We start from the raw sequence: 22,659 nt of genomic DNA, 5'->3' as shown, positions 1-22,659 counted from the left end.
TCCAAGATAGCTTTATTCTTCAAATAAAAATAATTCTTCAAAGAATGTAGAAGAGAACAAGTAAGAAATAAACCCTCAAAGTGACATGAAACTGAATATTTATTTTTGGTGAGGAGTATGTCTTACCTGGTCCATGCCTGGCCTACAACTTTCATTTCCTAACTTCACACATCATTCTAAAGAAATCAAATGATGCACCTTTGTAAGGCTTTTGTTTCTGGAACACTTGTGAAATCCTGAGCAAGCCTGTCCCACATCCCAAGATGCTCTTGTGACTTCCTCCCTGGACCCTTAAGGCCTTCAGATCATCTGCCTGTGAGCTAAGGAAAGAAGGTCAAAGTCCATCTCTCTCAAGATAAAACCGTATTTCCTCTGGCTCTAGTTCAGCCAAACTACCAGGCTGACTCATGAAAAGATTCTGCGTTCTACAGCCTTTCCTTATTGGCTTGAGTGTTTCAGTCTGGAAGTCTTTTCTTTACTGCCTAGGGGTACGAACATGTCAGCCAGCTAAGGCTTTGCACGATGTTTAGAAGCCTGAAAGCTAGAAGGTGGATGAGCCATCTAGCCTGTGGGAGTTCAAGTGTGATCCTAGGTAGGAGGTCATCCTTTCCAGAGTCTGGGATACAATGTTGCTGGAGTTTGTCCAGGGACACCTGAGGTTCCCAAGCCAGGGGCATACGGAAGCTTAGGAGGCCAGGAACCTCGGAAGGTGGAAGCGGCTCACAGAACCTTCCGGGCCTACTCAGAGTCCCTGGCCAGGACTCAGGATGTGCCCGCTTCCTGTTTGCCCAGCCCCCAGCAGCGAGCACAGCTCACACACTAACCGCAGAACCTTCAATGCTGCCAGCAAACCAGGGTGGGCGTTGGGCTGCTGAGGCCTGGGAAAGGGGTGGGGGTAAAGTGGGGAGGTGAGGGCATACTGGACAGAATTTAGAGGGGTGACCGACCCCCTCAGACAGGCAGGGCAAGTGTTCTCAGCCCCTCCCTTTCTCTTCTTTTAGATTTGCATAAGACCCGGGCCACAGCCTGTGTTCTGGGTATCCATGGTCTCTCTCCCTCAAGCATACTTGCCTTCCTCTAGCCTTTCTTTCAGCAGATGACCCTGGCTAGAGTCCCAGTGGGTTAAGCTCCAGGAAGCTAATGGCTCCTAAATACTTGTTTAATAGGCTTCTGCACCAAATTTGCATTTTATAGGTTCCATTCCAGGTACACAAAGAGCTCAGCTGAAGTGGTGACCCAGGGCAGAATAGTTTAATGAATAAGGCCACCTTACACTTGATAATGGGCTGACAGGCAGGACTCAGGAGCTTTCTGTGACCACAGCCTCATGCTAGGCTGTCAAAGTCCCTTGTACCTGAGAGCTGCCATTGTAGGTGGAGTGGCAGGTTCTCATTGGCTCCATGGTTGTTCTTTGCCAACAACGGCATTAGACGATTCACAAATGTTCAGTTCCACTCCAACACTCCAGAGAAGCAAGGGCGCTAGTTGAGGCTGGGATGAATTATTGCAAAGGTGTGGCCTAGAAGGAAGTATAAATATCAGGTGGAAGGACCTTGATTTAGCATACAATTGTGTGTGTGTGTGTGTGTGTGTGTGTGTGTGTGTGTGTGTATCCATGTGTTTCTGTGTATCTGTGTGGGGTGTGGTGTTTAGGATTATTTTGCTGGAAGCGAGGTGAGTCTGACCCCTCAGTGGTGGGTGTAGCAGTGCCAAAGACACTGGGCCCTTGCAGACTGTGTTCATACATAGCAGGCCCCCACCAGCATAGCCAGGGCGGTTCTCCTTTGGTAGATAGATAGTGATGGATGGGATATTAGGGCCAGGTGGGATCCAGACACGAGGAGTTGCATTTCTTGTACCCTTGAATGGGTGTATCCCTGCTTTGAGGTATAAGAGTTTGGATACTGAAGGAATACCTACATTTGGAAAAATTTCCTCCCAAGATTCTTAGCTCACTTCCTACCCTCAACTCTCCCTACACTCCAGCTGAATATTATGCTATACAGGTAACGTGTTGGGTTTCCAACAACCCCCCAAGACCCATTTTTCAGGAAGTCAAGGTTAAGTAACTTATGACAGTAATGGATGGGAGCTGAGTTCTAAACACGGGGCAGGTCTTGGTCTGGGCCGACACTATTAAGCATTCTGGTTAAGCCACCTCTAATAGAGTTTTTAAAAGGGGAGATGAAAGCTCTGTGGGACATTCTGTCATAGCCTTTTCTCTATGCTGGGATTATGCTGGGCTGGGTACAGGACTAGATGCCACAGGGCCATCTCAAAGCAGGCCCCGGGAGGCATGAACAGGATGAAGAAGGCCTCTGAAGTCACATGATTTGCACTACAGCTGTAGTACGTGGGGCTGATTAATTGAGGATGACATTTAGGAAGGCCCTTGTCATCATGTCAAAGAGTAAACAAACTTTGCCTAGAGAGTTGTGGGAGGGATTTGAGGCGAGCTGATTTCTAACACCTGTCATGTAGAGGAACACATAATATGGCTAGGAATGGTAGGGAATAAGAAAATGGATGATTTGGATTCATTTGAAGGAAAAAGTTTTGGATACTTAGCTGATATTAATTCAGTCTTTCTTTGTTAAGTAGAGGCCTTGTCTCTAGACACATCCAAGCAAAGATTACGCAGTCTCTTGTAATCCAGGGGGAATTCCAGTTGAAGCTAACCACCTTAGCAGCCGGGCCTATAGTCCTATTGTGTGCTTGTCTTAGGCAGAAAGAGTACAGACAGGGTAACTGCAAGCAAGGGCAGAGGAGGCCAAGAGACAAGGGGTAGGAACCTCTTGCATCTATCTGTGCCTAACATCTATCATGTGGAAGATTCATGAAGGGCTTTCAGCTCAGGAACACTGCGGAGCTCCTGCAGAAAAACAATCATATCTGGAGTTCTGAACTCTTGATAAGGTCTTGGTTTAAAAACAAAACCCACCTGCCAGCAGCTGCGGCAGTTATCCTCTGAAGAGGAGGCAGGGCCTTGGTGCTCAGAACAAAACATGCTATGACTCATTGGAGGGCCCTACCATGGAGGACTAGGTGTGGCTGGGTTGCTCTGCCTAGGACTCAGTCCCAAGGTTACCAGGACAAAAGTCTATGATCAGTGAGCTTCAGAGGGCATGGGGACAATTTTGGAGGGCTCTAGGGATGAGGAAGAGAATACTTTACCAGTAAAGGAGGCAGATAGAACTGAATTCAAAATGTTGAGGGCTATAGAACCTCGGGCAAGTGACATCATATGTGACAAAGTCTTTGTGAAGACCAACTGACAACGTGGGTCTCATGTTTGTGTGTGTGTGTGTGTGTGTGTGTGTGTGTGTGTGTGTGTGAGAGAGAGAGAGAGAGAGAGAGAGAGAGAGAGAGAGAGAGAGGAGAGACAGAGACAGACAGGCAGAGACAGAGGGACCAGGCTTATTATAGATCACCTACATGGAGTATTCATGGAACATACTTGATCCCTGGTGGATTTCTACCTTGTCAAGTCGCAGTTCCTGTGACCAAACAAGAACACAAGCAGCATGGCAAGTAAAAAGGCCTGAAGCTGCTTGGAACCAGCAAGGAGGGAAACCAGTTTTTCAGCTTCAGGGCCTTGCCACAGCCCACTGGGGTTTTCTCAACCATCCATCCTACCCGACCGAAGCTGCTTGCTAAGTTCCTGTTTCATAGAGAAACACAGAAGTTAAGAGATGGGCCAGCCTCAGAGCAAGGGCTGGCTGGGTGGAGGGTTGGGATGGGCCTCCCACTCCCAGCTGTGATGAACCATGGGGTGGTGGTGCAGGGATGGACAGAGAGGAAACAGTGCCTACTAAATCTTCATATTTTTATTTTTCTGAGACCCAGAGTACCCAACTATTGATTTGAGGAAGTATCCAGTGAGGTGGTAAAATTCACTGCTGACATGGGTTAAGTAGCAAAGAGTAGATAGCCCAGCCCCTTCAAGAAGCCCCAACCAGCTACAGCCAGTTGACCTGCAGACTGAGAGCTGACTTCATTATCACTTGTAGATGAACTATTTATACTCCCCACGGCCATATTTGTGTATCTGCCAATTTGCACATATCCTTTTGAAGTCTGAGAATGATTTAAAGGAAAAGAATTTTAATATCAATACTTGAAGGCTGAGGTCAGAGGATGGCAGAATTCAAGGTCAATCTGGTGAACTACATAGGCCATGAGAATTATATACTAAGTCCCTGCCTCAGCAAAACAAACAAAAATGTGGCTGAGAGCAGAGCTTGGTGGTGGTCTACTTGGGAAACCACTTGGAAGAGGAGAGCAGAAGGGTAGAGAGTCTAAGGCCAGCCTGGAGTAGATGGGGAACCTGAGTCTGAAAACTAGATCTCAGTAGCTTACCACTTTCATCAGAGTTACAGGACCTCAAACAGGTCTCCTTGGGTTTCAGTTTGTTCCCTAGAGGTGATAGGGGAAGGACAGAAGAACACATTCAAAGTGGGAGAAGTTAAAAGCCCATGCACCCATGCACCCATGCTAGGCCCAGTCAGTCAGTCAGCCCATCTGTCTGTCTGTCCCCCTCCTTCCATTCCCCCTCCCTCATTGCTTCCCTCCCTCCCTTGCTCTCCCTCCTCTGCTTGCAGAGCAGGATATAGCTCTCAGCTCCTTCACCAGCACCACACTGCCTGCTGCCATGCTCCCTGCCAGGACAATAATGGACTAAGTCTTTGAAACCATAAGCAAGCCCTCAATTAAATGCTTTCCTTTATAAAATGAAAAAGAAAGAAAGAAAACCGGAGAGGAGTCAGCACAGAGCTGAAGCACAATGTGTGGGATTGAATCCTGGCTCTGGTCCTAAACTGGCTGTATGACCTTGGGTGTGTCCTCTTTTTCTGTCTGGTCTTGATGCTCCTATTCAGGACTGAATATGGAACTTGCAGGGTTGGGTGCAGAATGGAAAAGTGGGGCTTTTTTATAAAAAGCATTAAAATTATGAAACAAGGCAGAGGATACAAGCAAAGCCAGCTTCCACTACATAGTGACCTTGGGGCCATCCTGGATGACAAGAGGCTCTGTCTCAAAAAACAAAAACCAATGAAAAGATAAACAAAAAGGGGGAGAGGGAGAAAAGAATTGTAAGACAGGCAGCTGGGAAGAGACCATTAAACCCAGCTTGAGGCCCCTCTGAGCACAAGTCCCTGGGAAAAAAAAAAGCCCAGGTTACCCATCCACAAAGCTGACCCTTCAGCTACTTCAAGCTCAGTTGTATGGAAAGCCCAGGGGGGCTGCTTGCTGCTAGAGCCCTGCTTTCTATGACAGGCTCCGCAGCGTTTCTAAGGAAACTCGGGCTCTAGGGAGTATAGTTAGAAAAAGCTGAATTAGAAGCTAGCCCCAACAGCCTTTTCAGAGGGAGAGGGAGAGGGGAGGGGGAGGAGGAGGGAGAGGGGGGGAAGGGAGGGGGAAGAGGGAAAGGGAGGAAGAAAGGTAATTTGGGCCCCAAATAAATTGTTTTCCCATCTACCACTGAAGGTAGCTAGTGCTAGGTGAAAAACAGCATTATTATCTTTTGTCTGTGTAGCTTCCTGGTTTACAGAATAATGCCACATCCGGGTCTTACAGGCCAGTTCTCTACCACCTCATCAGGAAGTTTGCATGGGTAGTTTACAGAACTGATAACCAGACTAGAGAGGTGACTTGACTTGCCCAAGGCCACACAGCTACTACAGCTGAGGCTAGAAGCCTTAGATAGACACCTAACTCTCAGGGACAGGGAAGGACCCTTCCATATGGCCTGCTGCACAGCAACTCCTAATGATGTCATAGAAGCTCCTTCAGGTGCCTGTCTTAATTGTGTACACACTCAGCATCTCCCTGACCCTACAGTGCGGCTCTTAAAGAGGAGGGGTTGTGGTCAGCCCTCTAGGTCTCAAGGTAGGGAGGAGCTAGACTGGCTGGAGTCCCTTCTACGGCTGTTCATCTGAGGCAGGACTTAATCTCAAGGCCTTAGATGGTGACACAGGAGACTAAATCACAAGGAGAAGATTGGGTGGGGTTTCTAGGTTTGGCTTGAATGAGCTGCAAATGAGGCTTGGTTAGTGCTCGTGATTGGGAGACAGTCGGGAGCAACTGTCAGGGCACATAGGACACGTTAGAGCAGGCTGGCCCTGGGAACAGAATTTGCTTCTCCTCAGCTGTGTGAGCCCAGTAGAGCCTGCTTTCTCATTTGAAACATGGCAAGAGTCACACCCCTCGTTTTCTTTTCAGAGAGCAGGTCCTTGAGCCATCTGATTGAATTCTGTTTCATTTGGCAACTTCATATAAAAGCCACCTTGAGCAAGTTGGTTGCCCTCCAGCCTCTTTGAAAATGAGCAGGATGCCAATGCCTTCTCATGGCTTGGGAGGATAAAATGAGAAAATACACAAAAAGCTTTCTGAATGGTGGGACAGAATGCAATGATGGTAGTGAGGTTGGTTTGACATTTTAGAAGCAGTAGCTATCAGAGACCAAGTGACACCTTAAACAGGCTTACTCACAACAGGTTTCTCAATAAGGGCAAAACCCTTTGGAAGCAGGTGTGGGTGGCTGTAGCCTCTCTCTCTCTCTTTCTCTCTCTCTCTCTGCCCATGTTGAGGCAGAAGGTTGATATTTGAAATCATCTTCTATGGCTCTTCTGCCTTATTCATCAAGGTAGGGCAGGTAGGGTTTCCCAGTCAACCCAAAAGTTTGCTTACTTCCTCTGGGGATGCCCTGTCTCCACCTTGAGAAACTAGATTTATAGGTAGGCCTCCACACCCACTTAGCACTCATACAGTTTCTGGGGATAGGAACTCTGGTCCTCACCCTTGTGTAGCAAGTGCTTTAACCACTGAGCCATCTCTGTAGCCTCCATACATCATTCTTCACATTTGGAAAATTAGGTCTTCTTAGCCCAGCCCAGGCAAAGTCTCAGTCTGTTAGCTTTGTCCAACACCGGGCCCGTAGAAGCTTGGTTCTCACCTTCTACGTGCTCCCTCGAGACGAAAGAGCTGTCTGCAACTTTTATGGAGCATGCTTAACAAGTTTCCAAAGCCTCTCTGTCTCCTTCATTATGTTTCAACAACTTTCATGCAGGCTGGGGTAGCTGGCTAGGCATGGAATATATGCACATGAGCACCAGGCACTCATACACACACTAACACGCATGCCCATGAGCATGTTCTCAAGCCCACGTGCTTCTCTACTGAGATTCTGGGAGCTTCACATCCCTGCCCCCACCTCAGCCTTTTTTCTTCCTCCCCCACCACAAAAGCCACAGGTATCAGCAGCCTCCTGCAGTACAGCAAGAGCAGACACAATGCAAAACCAGAGGCAGGCATCTTTGCAAAGTCGTTTTAAGCATCTAGCAGGATGTGAGCCCAGGTGGCTAACGGCTAGTCAGGGCCAGACCAGAGAAAGCACTGATGACAATGGCTTCAGTAAGTGAGGTGGGCCGAAATGTAGGGTAAGGGGCTTGACATAGTGCTCATGGGCAAAGGAACTAGAACGCCAGCCCATCTGTCCCTACCATTGCCCAACCCCATCTCCTAACCAAGCCCTGAGTCTCCCCAGGCAGGCCACACCTTCTTCTTCTTTTTTTTAATTTTTTTTATTAACTTGAGTATTTCTTATTTACATTTCGAGTGTTATTCCCTTTCCTGGTTTCTGGGGAAACATCCCCCTCCTCCCTCCCCTTCCTCCCCCCATTGCTGCCCTCCCCCCAACAATCACGCACACCTTCTTTTTGAAAGTCAGTTTTCCCATCTATAAAATGGAGAAATCAGAGTCTGCCCACACAAGGTTAAGCGTCTTTTTTAAAGATATGAGAGGGTTTAATAGCACTGTCATGGTGACTTCACCTTAGAAGATTAAGTGTCAGGGGAGTCTGGGATAGCCCAGAACACCTTTCCATTCTCTCTTCTACTTCACAGTCTAAGTCCTGTGCCTTAACTCCCTGCGTGGTGGCTTGTTAAGGGGTGCATTGGTAGTTAAGGAGTTGTGGGTTCACAGTTGGGGAGAGGACTGATACCCATCATCAACTGAGGTGTTCAATTGCAGGCCACAGTTGACTTTCAGCTTTTCTGTTCTCCCTAATACTAGAGTGGTAGTTTGAGACCAGAATACACAGTCACCTCCTTCTCCAAAGATAGCAAACAGGCTACGGTAGGCCTGCAGGTAAGGGTGGCCAGAGGCAGCTTTAGAAAGTCTGGAGTCAGTGTGGGTGGCAATAGCCCTGGCCTTCTCCAGTGAGTGGAGATGGGATGGAGCCCTGTGAACTATAAATAGGGGTATTACCCTATAGGGTCCTTTACTTTGGGAGAGAGGGATCCCATGTAGCAGGCTATATGGCTCTGCTAGTCCAGGGCCCAGGGGTGGAAGTCCATGATGAGGTATGCACATCTGGGAGAAGGTAGAATATGCTACCTAGGATCTGGCTCTGGAGGACATTTAGGACAGTGGCTGAGCCATCAGGGCCCCGTGGGACATGTATGACACAGGAGAGAGGACAGCTGAGCAGAAGCAAATGAATCCCCAAACCCAACAGTCAACAGGAGAATTGGGGGCCTCTAGCAACTCCAGCTGAGGATGGCAAGGGCAGAGGCTACCCACATAGAGGCCAAGGACGTGGTATGAGGGGCACTGGCTGACAGGGGCTCTGTGTGCCGCTCCAGCCATGCGAATTCCTCCAGCAGCTGGCGACGCTGCAGTTCTGGGCCTATGTTCTCACGGATGGTCTGGTAGTAGCGGTTCAGGTACTGGAGCTGCAAAAGGAAAAAGGTTTGAGGTAAGCTGCCAAAAGATGAGGTCTTGGTACCATCTAGTCCCCACGATTGCAGCATCACTGTGGAGTAGGGACCCAGCCACTTTCAGACCTCTGCTACCTTCTGGGGCTTGCCAGAGAGTGTTCCTTGGTGGTTACTGAATGAGAGGAGGCTGCTGTCTGGCACAGTAATAAAAAGGAAACAGAGTAGTCATCTCCATTTTACAAAAGAAGAGACCGGTGCCCAGAATGGGGGAAGGAACCGCATCTTCCTTTTGGTAGCAGAGCTCAGAAGCCTAGTCTCAGATTCCCTAGGGCTTTACTAACTGAGTTGGGGCTTATTGGTCTGACTAGAAAGTCCTAGAAACTTTGGAATCTCTGACAAGCTGGGAGGATATGCTCCCAAGGAGTACCTAGGGTACCACAATGTGGATCTTCCTGGTGAAGGGCAGAAGTCCTTGGGCTAGGGGGAAGAGAGGCAAGAAAGGCCTAGGGTGGTTGGAAGTGAGTGCTTCATAGGGTGAGGAGTAGGCAGTACTAAGGACACTTACCTGCTCTGGGGACAGCAGGCTGACATCAATGAGGTTTCGGTCATAGGGTACAAAGGATACCAATTCAAAAGTCAGGTAGGTCCCTGGGTACTGGAATTCCACAGGGAAGGGAAGAAAGCAAGAAAAGTGAGGGAGGTTGAAACACTGGCTGGAAGGAGTCAGGAGTACAGGGAACTGATCTTTGCCAGCTCTGGATACTGCAGCTAGCTTTGAGCCTTGCAGAGTCCCTTGTCTTGGCCAGTTCTTTTGTCTACTGCTCAGCATCCTACTTCTTGCTTCCTTCCTGCTTCCTGAAATTTAGAGTAGACTCATGCTTGAGTCTCAAAGTGCGTGAGCATCAATGGTGTATAGGGAGCACATGAACTATTTGAGTTGCAGGGAGTAATTCCAAGACCCACTGGAGGAAGAACCTCTATGGCAGGACCTTAGGACCTACGTTTAAATAATCTAGAAATGTTATTTCATCTCATCTCATCTCATCTCATCCCATCCCATCCATCCATCCATCCATCCATCCATCCATCCATCCATCCATCCAGCTATCCATCTATCTATAGATATGGTCTCCTGTTGCCTAGGCTGTCTTCCAATTCACTGTATATTAGAACATGACCTTGAACTTTTGATCTTTCTGCCTCTTACTTTTGAGTGGTAGGTTGACAAGACATGTCTAGTTCATTTGGTTCTGAGGATCGAACCTAGGCTATAACCAAGCCACATCCCAGTGCCCACAGGTACCAGAAGATCCCCAGGAACTCAAGTTCCAGATGGTTATAACTTAAATGTGGATGCTGGGAACCCATCCTGGGTACTCTACAGCAGCAGCAAATGCTCTTACTGCTAAGCCATCTCCCCAGCTCAGGATCATTTTGAAAAGGGCGGTGTCTAAGTGTGGGAAAAGACCCTGATTTACTTAACAGGTTTGGGGGCTTTTGCAGTTGTTTTACTATTACTATCAGTGCTCCAAGTTGTTGACTATGTAAACATCTTGAACTCTTGGGACTATATCTGGATCTTATACATCTGGTGGAGGGATAGCTGAAACAAAAGGCATAGAAACTCTCATGGAAATTTCCATAGATATTGTTAAACTGCCCTCCACAAAGTTTGTCCCAATGTATACTTCTCTCAACAGTGAATGAGGCTGCTCACCATATCACATTCTCACCAGCACGGGACATTATCAACGTCTCTAAGTTTTACGAATCTGGTAACTGTATATACATATACACATATATATTCATATACACATATATATTCATATATACATGTTTTAAAAAGTCACACAAAGTAGATCCTGCCACACACACTTCTCCGTATCTTCTTCTAGTACTTTTACTTAGTACTAAACCCAGGGGAATGATATGCTAGTCTATTCATGTTTTGATATATACATGCTTAATTAAGAATGCTGTTGAGCATCTTTTCACATGTAATGAATTATTGTTCATTTTATTGAACTGTCTCTTCATGTCCTTTGCTCATTTCTCCCAGTTTTTTTTCTTTTTTTTTGGAACTGGGGACCAAACCCAGGGCCTTGCACTTGCTAGGCAAGCGCTCTACTGCTGAGCGAAATCCCCAACCCCATTTCTCCCAGTTTTGATCATATAGGAGTTCACAGTAAAATTAAGAATATTCATCCTGTCTTTGCTGCACTTAACTTGAAACATCCTTTTGTTTTGTTGTTGTTGTTATTGTTTTGTTTTAAAGATTTATTTATTTATTATATATAAATACACTGTAGCTGTCTTCAGACACACCAGAAGAGGGCATCGGATCTCATTACAGATGGCTGTGAGCCACCATGTGGTTGCTGGGAATTGAACTCAGGACCTCTGGAAGAGCAGTCAGTGCTCTTCACCATTGAGCCATCTCTCCAGTCCTTGAAACATCTTTTAGCTTTGGCTATGATATGATTTTCATACAGACATTTTCTATTTAATTTAGTTTTGAACCCTTTTCCCGATCACTTCTGGGTCCTTTCTTGAAAGGTCCTTTTCCATTTGGGAGTATAAATGAGTCTATATAGGTTTTCTTGTAGGCCTTAGTGGTTCTATTGGTCACCATGAAACTTCAGTTCATCTGTCAGCAGGAGGAGGGAGTTAAGAACGAGTAGGAGTTATGTGGATATGATCAAGGCACATGGTACTGCTGATTCCATGCAGTGACTATGTGACAACAAACTGTCTTTGGTCCATCTGGAATTTTCTTTGCTGTAACAATGATGCCATTCCGTTTACTCCCCACAATGATTAATCATTCATTCCCTTGCCTATTTGTGGAGTGATTTGTCTCTTCTCTCCTGTGGCGAAACACCAGCGAACTCCCCATGTTTATGTGAATTGGAGGTTTATTAGAGGTTTATTTCTGGACTGGCTGTTCTGTTTCATTATTCCTGCTGTCTGTTTCCTCTCCAGTGCCACCTTGGTTTTGCTGGGATAGTTTATGCTAGGCTTGGATAGGTCTAGTTTTCCCTATCGCTCCTCAAGCTTTCAATATTTTTTTTCCTAGCTGCTTTGCATGTTTATTTTCACAAATAAACTTTACTATCATTGGTGAAGTCACAAAACTATCCACTTAACATTGAAATTGAGGTTGTCTTGAATTTATAGATCAATTTAAGGAGAATGACATGTTCATAATATCAAGGCTTCCTCCCAGAGAGCACCATTTACTTAAATCTTTTTTATGTGCCCTAGCCGAGTTTCTCTGTGTAAGTCTTTTAAAGTTTATATCCAGGTATTTCATCTGGTTGGTTGCTAAAATATCAAATCTTTATTTCTAACAAGTTCCCCTGGGGATTATTATGTGCACGGAGAACGGGTGATTTAGGGCAGGGATGCTGATTCACTTGGTCTGGAGTGGGGCCTGGCACTGATATTAAAAACAAAACAAAACAAAAACAAAACAAAACAAAACAAAAACCCCAGCTTCCCAGATGATCCCAGTGTGAAGCATGAGAAACAGATTTATAGGATTCTTGAGGACCCGAGTTAAGACTTCAGGTAAATTCATACTTGTACATCAAATGCCCCTCTCTTTTGCCCTTTCTTACTCCCATTCATCCCAAAGTCAGCACCATGTCATATGTCTAGCCCATGTCATATTACCTTGGTCTTTGCTTCTACCACGAGGGCGACGTCTTCAAGACGGATTCCAAATTCCCCATCCTGGTAGTATCCAGGTTCTGAGAGACATGTATAGAGAGATGCTATTGATATTAAACCACGGGAAAGATAAACTGATGCCGAGGTTGCCCCTAATACCTACCCACAAGTAACTGCAGAGCCGGGTAGCCTAGCTGCCTATGGCTTTGGCTCTGTCAGCCAAACAACTTGTTAGACACCTCAAATCCTCTCAGGCAAAACTTGGCTTCACTCTCCCCTTTGTAGTCTAGTTAAGAGGACTGGAGTCTACTTGGGGCTCTAATCTCTGTATGCCATTGTCCTAGTACCCCCATATTTGATAGACAACTCCATAGTCTGGGTGTACATTTGGGAGACCATTTCCCAAGGATAAAAGGAGAGTTATGAAAATCCAGGAATGTTGGCACATTCTTGAAATTCCAGTACTGAAGGGGTAGAAGTAGGAGAACTTAAGGCAGCTTCAACCATAGAATGAGTTCAAGGACAGTAAGTGTGACATAAGATGGTCTAAAACCAAACAGCAAAAACGAGGGTATGGGCAGAGGGACTTGGAGTAAGGGTGTGATAACTGTTTGGGTCTAGATTTGGGGGGAAAAAGCAGTGGTAGAGCCCACTGCTCAGTATGCTCCCTAAAGATGGGTGCATATGACTGAACTCCCCCAGATAACTCTACTCTGGGGTTGGGTAGTGGGGTGGAGGGACTCACGAACCATACCGATGGAAGTGAACATGCCTTTGGCCATGGCCATGTTGTTATACTGGAACCCCACTGGCCCTGAGAAGGAAGATATAAGCATGGTTTTAGCTCTCTGTGTCACCAGCTTGGAAGTGAGCAGGTTCTGAGGTAGAACATGTAGCTAGAGGGAAGGTCCCAAGGTATCTCTAGAAGAACTTGTCATATCTGGAAGTGGCACATAGCATACAGGCTTTGATTTTTCTTTCTCTGGGATATATGCCATTTAGTCAACAGGCTTTGGTTCTCTTTCTGGAATGTCTACTGACAGAATTCTTCATTTAGCCCTTGGAGCAACTTTCCCCATCTGGTGACCTTGGGTGGGTCATACATTTAGGGGGGTAATTGCATGGCTATGAAAGGCTCTATATCATGGGAGAGGGTCAAACATAGGAGAGGGCTGAGAATATACTTACACTCATGCACGCAGAGGAAATTACCAATGCCATGGCCTGTCCCATGACCATAATTGAGCCCAACTTCCCATAAGGCTCTTCGAGCAAAGGCTTCCACCACTCTCCCTGAAAGGGAAAAGAGATTGTTTCTGATCCATTGGCTGGACTTCAACTGTCTACCTTGGCCTTTCCTACTCAACTTCTAGAGTGGTACCTGAGGATGAGGGCTCTTAAGAGGACACTGGTGTGGGATGGAGAAAGGCTGATTGGTGAAGCCAGTAAGTATCTCTGATGAACCCAACCCAAACCCTCACTATCTCTAGCACTTAATACATTACACTCATTATCTGGACTGATGTCTCACGACATAGTCCTTAGCATTTTGATAATGACTTCCTCTAAGAATTATATATGACTTCTGAAACTCACAGTGACCTTCCCTGCCTCTGAGTGATAGCACTGGATTAAGAGGCAGAGGACTTGGGTTCAAGGCCCAGCACTCCCACTAATCCTATGTAGGACCTTGAGCAAGTCATTTTTCTTGGCTAGACTTTCTTCTTTATGTGAGAGGGATGGGCTATCCCACTAGCCTCCCAGGATAGCAACCCAAGCCCCATAAAATCAGAGCCTGGGGTGCCTGAGTCCAGTCCGATTTCTGAAATCTACCTGATGTAGCAGCAGGAAAGACAAGTCTGGACAGATCGATGTTTCCCATCAGCACACGCGTGTAAGCCTCCTGGTAAGAAGAGGGGAGTAAGAGGTGATTTGGAGCACAAGAAGAGGGGTGAGGGAATTTCCAGCTGCTTATCCTTAGAGCAGATGGGAATGGAGGCCCAGGACCAGGGGTAGGAGACTCCATGTGCTTCTGTTAGGCTTATATACAGGGGTCATTGTCATGTGCGGAGGAAGTGTAGAGAAAGGGTAGTGACTTAGTGGGTGGCAAGCAGCTCTTTTTCATCTCAAGTCTAGAATCCTGGCTTGGCCACTCACTGACTCTCTCCCCTCTCTGTACTTTGGTTTCCTCATTTTAGTAGGATGCTAATGGTTCCTGGTTGCTAAAGGCATAGGATAAGGTGGACTGACTACAAGTAGAAGGCAGTAAGCAAATGCTCAAGCAAACTTAGCCTAGTTACTCCTGTATTCCTCACAGGTAGGCTTGCAATTTGCTATGTAGCCAAGGTTGGCTTTAAACAGTAAAGCCTCCTGTCTTTACCTGCCCAGAATGTGCTACCATGCCTTAGCAACTTCCTTTAGTTTTTCTTAAGGCCTGAAGTTTGGGTTGGGCCTGATCATGTGGCAGAACAGGTTTCCTGTTGGGAGAGAGAGATAGGCAACGGTGACCTATTCTGGTCACTGCTAGTGGCCATGTGGTCACTTCCTTTCCCCATACTCCTGCATTGGCTTGCCATTTGTGGCTCAGAGGAAACAGATTCCTCAACAGGCCAAACTATGAGTTCCTGGAGGCCCATGAAGCAGGGCATCCCCTTCTGGGTTCCTGGCCTGCTGGTTGCATGCAAGCAGCTCCCTAGCCCACCCACTCCAGCCGGTGTCCCAGGTTCCACTCCAGCTGAGCAGTCCTCCCTCTTTTCAGACCAGCTCTAGTTCCTTCTGATCTGTGAGATGCCCTGTGCTATTTTTCTCTGCTAGAGACAGCTTTCCCTCCCTTCTGCAAAGGACACGCTGAACACACAGATGGCCAATGTCTAAACATTCATAGACTGACACGGCAAGAGAGTACACATGGCTTGAGGTCTTGGTGGTACTCTGACTTTGCATTGGCTTTCCTGGTACTTGTTGGGTGACCTTGGGCAAACTACATGACATCTCTGAGCCTCAGTTTTACTCCATCAATTTGAAAGGGTTCTTGATGAGGTGAACTGAAGGGAAAAATTTGGGCCTAGTACTTACCTTTTGAAAGGCAGTAGGAGTACCCCAGTGTACTGTTCTGGTGATATCTGTGGTCCCATCCCTGTGGAGAGAGGGAACTAATACATCTAATTCTGCTGAGTACTTGGGAGGAAGGCGCTTCCTGTGTATTTTCTATTGTTTGTTTCAACTGGGGTTTGAGAGACTGGGCTGGAAGGGAACATGGGAAAGGGCAAGAGGAATATAGAGGACTGGGCATGGTGATGCATGCCTGTAATCCTAGAATGCATGAGGCTGAGTTAGGAAGACTGTGATTGCAGTGCCAGTCTGAGTGACACAGTGAGATCATGTCAGAAAGAAAGATTGATGAATGGGAGGGGAGGAAGGGAGGATAGGTGTCACCATCAGAATCGTATCTCAGCATCCATGTAACAAAAAGACTTAGTAGAGTTCTTAAGGTAAAAGTCACTATGTTCAGGGCATTGGCTGCCTGCCTGCCTGTCTGCCTGCCTGCTTGCCTGTCTGTCTGTCTGTCTGTCTATTTCAATAAATTACAGATGGAAGACTGAGGTTCAGAAAGGTGACATTATCCTAACATCCCCACAATCACAGCCATTTATCATTTATAGGACACTTCTGGATTTCCTCAAAGAGGAGAGCAGAGCAGGCCTCCTTATTAAAGATCAGGCCTCTGAAGCCATTAGGCAGTGAGGTCATCTCCCTCCCCAAGATTTGGTTAAAGCCAGGCTGGGGAAAATGCTGACTCCTCATAAGATGCTCTTATGAAGGTGGCTTGGAATTCCATGAAATCGAAGCCAGAGACAGCAGGTCCAGCTCACAATCATTAGCTGTAGTTGTTAGGCACTACACATACCCATCCCATGGGGGAGGCATGGAGAAAGGGTCCCAGGACTCTGGGGTTTCTTGCGAGTAGGTCATGGGGCATGGGGAACTTCTTCCTCAGGAAAGAAGAGGAAGTGAGGTGACTATTTCCCTACCTCACCCTCTTCTGAGCATGCCCCAACCCAACACGCCCCCACAAATTTACTTCCTCTTTGCAGCCATCTCAAGTTCACCCAGCATCAAACTAGTGTTCCATACAGGCTGCTAAACAGAGCACAAAGCAGGCTGGCTCCCTAAGACGTGTGCTGAACAAGAGTCTCTGTCCTCAGTGCATTCACCCTTCCCACAGCATAGAAGTTGGGAAATCCAATGAAACTGTGAATGATTAGCCACACATTTCAAAGGAATATGGTTAGCTCATTAGGCATGATTGTCACACTAGACTGTGTAGGTTGACACTGTACAAAGGAATCACATCTAAAGGGCTTTTATCTGCCTCCATCTCCAACATTACATGGTCACTCATCTTGCCACAGGGAATGAGCTGGGTTTGATGACTCTGATCTGGGCTATGTCTAGGGCTTGCATGAGTGGGTGAGAATATAGGTGTTCATGTTTGTGCAGCCAGGCAGATCTGTGTAAATAATTTTCAGACTTAAAAAAAATTCCTCAGCAAGTAGAGTCTTTTTCTAATTCTTATATTTTTGGTTGTGAGCTTAGCCTTTAACGGCTGAGCCATCTCTCCAGCCCTCTTTTTCTAATTCTTACCCAGGTGCTGCATGAGTGCCCCCATTATTCTAATCTCTGTGTGTTTTCTACTGTTCAGATGCCCGCAATGAGAACATGAGAAGGCTGCTCAGGGCTTATTCAATGCAGTTCCCCACTTTAATCAAATGAAGACCTATGACCCAGGAAAGCTAGCTTCAGCCAGTCTCAGGAAGCCCAGAATGTGTGAGCTGAGAGCCAGGCCAAGGCACAATGGGGTATACATACCAGTATTGGCCTCCAGAATCCACCAGGTACATCTCATCTAAGGACAGCTTACGGTGCAGCTCTTTTGTTGGGCTAGGAATGAAAACAAATATTGAGAGGAGATACTCTGAATCCTGCACTAGGCAAACTGGGTAGAGCTGAGGACAGGGACTGAGGAGAAACAGAACTCCCTTTACTTGGGAGGCTAGCCTTCCAGGCTCTCTGCTCTGGGGAAATAGCTCTCTTCCCCCTCCCCCAAAACCCCTGGGAAACACTTGGCTCCAGCTGCAGCTGCAGCTGGTGTCTTCAGCACACTTCTGTTTATCTTGCATATGGCCAAGCAAGACCTCGATCCTTGAAAGAGGAGCTAAGAGTTTCAGAGGCTACTTGGTTTGGCCATCTCTCCTCACATAAGAATAAGCACACAGAGGCAAGAGGTTCACAGGAAAGCAAAGAGGTTCTGGGCCTGAACTTTCTTTCTCTGTAAATTCTTGATGCATCCAAGAGGGCCCCAAGGATCTAGGGCACAGGAAGAGAGGGGACTTTAAGAATAGGACTGGATGGGGTTGGGGATTTAGCTCAGTGGTAGAGCGCTTGCCTAGGAAACGCAAGGCCCTGGGTTCAGTCCCCAGCTCCAAAAAAAGAAAAGAAAAAAAAAAGAATAGGACTGAACAACAATATTTTGGGGGATTGAGGTATATCAGCTCCATCACTCTCTAGCTTCCATGGGAAAGGCTTGGGGAGGCATAAGGGAAGGGAACTCTTAGATACACCAGGTCTTTCTCTGGAGGGCCTCTGATTCCTTTTCTATCAAGTCTAGGCCAACCTGATGCATCTGGTTAGTTTGGTCCCAATGTTATCAGGCAGGCCTACTGTGGTTTGTTTTCTGTGAGACCAAGTATCTGACTAACTTATATATTGCACTCACTATGATTGACAGAGGCTGAGTAGCCAGGCCTTTTCTATGTGGAGTTTTGTGTGATAGTCATGCCTGAAATCACAAATTGCTAGCCAGACTGAGTTATAAGGAAAAACCCTGTCTCAAGCTAGCTGTAGTGGTGCACACCTCTAATCCCAGCAGTTAAGAAACACAGTCAAGAGGATCAGGAGACCCAGTCTTGACTACATAATGAGTTTGAGGCTAGCCTGGGCTAATGAAACATTGTCTCAAAAAAAAATCCAAACAATCACAACCACCACCACCACCACCACCACCACCAACAACAACAACCAAACAGAAAAAAAAAAAACAAAACTAACCAACCAACCAACCAAACAAACAAAAAACCCCTAAGCCAATAAAACTATTTCAGAAAAACAGATAACAAAAATTCACAGAAATAGCTTCTAACAGCATCTATGCTTTCCTTGAACCATGAAGACCCCAGAAGCACTCAAGCACTCCCCAAATTTCTGCTTTTTGGAACAAAAGCCATACTCAGGCCTTTTAATTTCAAGGAGATTCCAAATGGCCAAGGAGTTCCTTCCTTGACCACCCATAGTGTTGAAGGTCTCAAACCTTGAATATTGACTCAAAGCTCAGAACATTCCCATCCCAACCCAGGCCCTCTATACCCCCAACCCTGAGCCCTGCTCACAGCGCTGTGGAAAGTTCCTTGTTCTGAAGTACCTGTAATGGGCCAGGGCGGCGTTCAGGCCACTAGCAGAAATGGTTTCAAAACTGGGTCCAGAGGAGAAGTTTTCATTCCTAAGGAAGGCAAGGTAAGGAATGGTCAGAGACTGGCCCAGGAACTAAGCTATGACTGGGATATGTCACACAGCAAATGCCCAGCTGACTTCACCCCAATCTGACTCCCTTTGCCTCTCCCAGCCCCACCTCCCCTAGCTTTGTCCTATCACATATAGAGAGGGCATTCAAGCACAGAGAAGATAGATTATGGACACCAATTCTCCTTCTGCCTCTATTTTACTTGGAGAGAGAAGAAAGGTAGTTCTCTGTGTCTGAAAACCATCCCACCCGTGCGCTATGTTTTGCATGTCAACCCTAGATGCTATTCAAGAAGCCTTCTTTCTACTGAAAGCTCCCAAGTGTCCCAGGGCCCCCCTGGCCTAAGCAGGCCTTTCCCAGGGAGAGCAAGCCTTGTCCGAGGCATTCGCTAGGGGGTGCTGTTGGGTTGTCCCGCTTTCAACAGGGCTGGAGACTAGCTTCCAACACCCCAAGCACAGCTCCCAGACCACCCACGAACCTGTCAATCTCACTTCCAAATACAAGCAGGATCTTTCTTCTTCCTAAGGAGACTAATTACTCCTCACTTCCCCATCCCCCACCCCCGCACCAAAAGATAATAAGTTCAGTACCGTCGTAACTGATCAATGTGTTCCGCTCCAGAAAACTCATCCACCGTGCCTTTGGGCACGTTCTTCTCCAACCAGACCAAGTACTGGATCACAGCCACAGCGTCCCGCACCTGAAGCGGGAACAGTGACTAAAGCGGGCCAGAGTGGCAGCTTCCTCTCTTAGGGAAGCCGATCAGATAGCTGCCCTGGGACTGAGTGCTTTGAAAACATAACAATTTTACTGGCTACTGGATAGCAAAAGGATTCTCGTTACTGTTTATATCTAATCAGAGTGTGCTCATGTTTTTAAAAGCCTTCTTATCTTTATAAATACACACCGAAGCGGTGACAGTTGAAATGAGACAATGTGTGGGATTTGCTTTAAAATAATCCAGCAGCAAGGGGTGGGAGGGGAGGGTCATGCACAGAGGTGGGGTGGGGAGGGCGGTGTTAGAGGTGAAATAGCTTTGGGCATGACTTGATTATTGAAGCTGGGTAATGGGAACATAGGGAATCTTAGGCTATTTTCTATTCTGTAGTATACGTTAAATTTTTTTTTCTGAAAAAAAAAAAAACTTTCCAAATAAGGTCTTTTATCCTAATGTTAAGAATCTTCTCTTGCCAGGCACAAAATTGTTATGCTGACAGTTACTTAATACAGGCAGTGTTTGAAGCAATGCAATCACCACATGTAATATCTACATATCTATATAGATATAAATAGAGATATTTGTTGCTTCTTGCTTTCTTTTAGAGACTTCCTCAGGCTTCTGTCTGGAAGGCATTATAACTCATCAGACAGACCTCCCAACGGACCTCCCAAAGGACTTACATGGCTGGCTTTCAAGAGGGCCTGCTCCTTGCTGTTCTTCACAGCCTTGATTAACATCACTGGGGAGTAGGTCTCTGTCACGAGTTTTTCCTGTTGAGAACATGAACCAAAAGATGGACTAGAAGCACCGTCCAAGGTAAGTGGTGCTTTTACAAAGGGCAGAGAGGAAGTCCTAGCTAGGGTGAGACTGTAAGACTTGCTGATCTCTTTCATGACCAGGTCCTCTCCTTTGGCTGCTTTCTGAATAGGCAGGTCTTTCCTAGTTTTCTGCATATAGGTTTCCTTGATGAAAATTGTCCTGGCACTAGCAGTCAGGTCTGGCATGTTGGAGTTTCTTACACATATCAGAGTGGTTCCCAGGCCCCAAACATATACTATGGCAGCCAATGGGCTTCACAAGTACTATATCCTTGAAGTCATACAACTCTTATAAGGGCTCAACCTCATGACCATTTTAAAGAAACAGAGATCTAGACTGACTGAGCTACTTGTCCTCTTCCTCCTCTTCCTCCTCTTCCTCCTCCTCCTCCTCTTCCTCCTCCTCCTCCTCCTCCCCCCTCCCCCTCCCCCTCCCCCTCCCCCTCCCCCTCCTCCTCCTCCTCCTCCTCCTCCTCCTCCTCCTCCTCTGTCTTCCATCAATGAGTTCTAAACAGCTACACAGTGCACATTAGCTGACTGACAAGCTGGACCAATGGCAGAGGGGTCCCATTTAGACAGTTATGTCTGGAGCAGAAGGAGGCCAGTGACTGGCAAACCTACCTTTGGTATCACATCATAGACCCCATAGGTGGTATAGCTGATCCCAATCAAGATTTTCACATTGCCTGAAGCATAGGCTTTCACACCATCACGAATTTGACTGTAGTCTTCAAGTTGTACACACATGGGTAGTGTGCAGTTTGTATTCAGGTACTGCAGGGTCTCCAGGCTAAAGCGACTCTTGTTGACAAACAACCTATGTGGAGAGGGAAGACCAGGAGGGTCCTGAGTGCCTGCCTACTAGGGGGAACACATGGAATTGGAAGCATATGGGGGGTCTTTTGATTCCAAAGGGTCACAGGGAACCAACATAGAGAACCAGGGGATTAGACTTGGTTTAACTGGGACTAATAGTCAAGCGGTCAGGAACAGCTAGTGGGAAGTTTCCTAGGAGAAGTCTGGTGTGGTAGGCACCCAAAGTTACGAGTAGCCTGAAGGCTGTGACATCAGTGGTACAGGATAGGGTGGAAGCTGGAGGAGATTCACAACAGTAAGCGGAGGAGAAGCTGTACCTGATGGAAGAGTCCGTGAGCAGCGTATAGGAGTAGAAGAAGGGGTTATAGGGGATGTCACTGCTACGGAGGTTGAAGAGCCCTGGAAAAAAATTGATGGGATTTTTTGAGGTCATTCTGAATGGGAGCAGCATTTATGACACCTGTGTTCCACTATCTGTTTTGGCTTCAAGATTACTACTGACAGCAGTTTGTGGCATTTGCCTATGAATGCTTCTCAACCTTTTTAGAGATCTCAAGCTGCTGAAGAGAGCTATAGATGTCTCCTCCATAAAATGGAGAGAGGTGACATTAAGCACTAAGTATTGGGGCATCCTCCAAATGTCTGAAGCTCAGCCATAGGAATTGGGCGGGAAGTCTTCAGCCATGTGGGAACAGAAGAGGGTTACTCTGGGTATCAAAGTTGGGACTTTGAGTGGCCTAGATGACAATCAGGGTTGCTGCTGGCTTTGTGGACCTTCTTTCTCCTAAGAAGACACAATTACCCTGTTGCCCTGGCCAGTACATTTCGCAGGTAGCCTGTGGGCTTACCCACTTGCTTGGAGCTCCCTGGTTTCCTTGTTCTGTAGCCCTGAGCAGCTGCTCTCTCCCACTCTAAGCTCCCACAGACTATGACCACAGAGCTCACAGGAGCTGGTGAATATGTTGTTATTTTAGGAAAATCTCTATGTCACAAGGCCCAGGAGGCTTGGGACTACCAGACCCACTCATGTTCACAAATCCCCACTCACAGGCTGTCTCATCGAGTGCGGATAGAAGAACCCCAGTTGGAGCCATGGTGTGGTTCTGCATATAGCTTCGGATGGCGGATACTTTTTCCTGCCAAGTGCTTCCTAGAAGCAAAGGAACCCAAAGAAAGTATGAGTGACATACGATGTCTTTGGCACAGGGATCCTGAGAAAATCCCCAAGAGTAGTAGTTTTTCTTTATTGCCAGTGGAAGATATGGAGCCTTGAACATTGAACAAGTACTCTGTGATTGAACTACTCCAGCCCTCTATATTTCCAAAAGCAGTAG

At 46.7% G+C, this 22,659-nt stretch overlaps 1 protein-coding gene across 6 annotated transcripts in view; it reads right to left on the bottom strand.

Annotated features, from left to right (window-relative positions):
- Positions 1 to 7,777: 7,777 nt before the first annotated feature.
- The window catches only part of Xpnpep2 (X-prolyl aminopeptidase 2), a 29,242-nt gene continuing 14,360 nt past the window's right edge, over positions 7,778 to 22,659 (bottom strand). For 4 of the 6 annotated variants that reach the window (XM_017601898.3, XM_008773513.4, XM_008773514.4 and 1 more), the window contains 14 exons: positions 22,374 to 22,475; positions 21,643 to 21,724; positions 21,131 to 21,326; positions 20,372 to 20,461; positions 19,561 to 19,670; positions 18,872 to 18,949; positions 17,263 to 17,334; positions 15,469 to 15,529; positions 14,227 to 14,296; positions 13,582 to 13,686; positions 13,148 to 13,207; positions 12,397 to 12,473; positions 9,287 to 9,376; positions 7,783 to 8,736 (listed from right to left, as the gene is read on the bottom strand). In XM_017601898.3, the coding sequence (XP_017457387.1) occupies positions 8,542 to 8,736; positions 9,287 to 9,376; positions 12,397 to 12,473; positions 13,148 to 13,207; positions 13,582 to 13,686; positions 14,227 to 14,296; positions 15,469 to 15,529; positions 17,263 to 17,334; positions 18,872 to 18,949; positions 19,561 to 19,670; positions 20,372 to 20,461; positions 21,131 to 21,326; positions 21,643 to 21,724; positions 22,374 to 22,475 (1,388 nt within the window). In that variant the 3' untranslated portion in view covers positions 7,783 to 8,541. Of the gene's footprint in view, positions 8,737 to 9,286; positions 9,377 to 12,396; positions 12,474 to 13,147; positions 13,208 to 13,581; positions 13,687 to 14,226; positions 14,297 to 15,468; positions 15,530 to 17,262; positions 17,335 to 18,871; positions 18,950 to 19,560; positions 19,671 to 20,371; positions 20,462 to 21,130; positions 21,327 to 21,642; positions 21,725 to 22,373; positions 22,476 to 22,659 lie in introns of all 6 variants that reach the window. The other 2 variants (NM_057155.4, XM_039099427.2) reach the window with 2 other exon arrangements.

This window comes from Rattus norvegicus, chromosome X (assembly GCF_036323735.1).
Source record: "Rattus norvegicus strain BN/NHsdMcwi chromosome X, GRCr8, whole genome shotgun sequence".
NCBI lineage: Eukaryota > Metazoa > Chordata > Mammalia > Rodentia > Muridae > Rattus > Rattus norvegicus.
The sequence above is the reverse complement of the archived record's forward strand: the minus strand, read 5'-3'. Positions and strand labels throughout refer to the sequence as shown.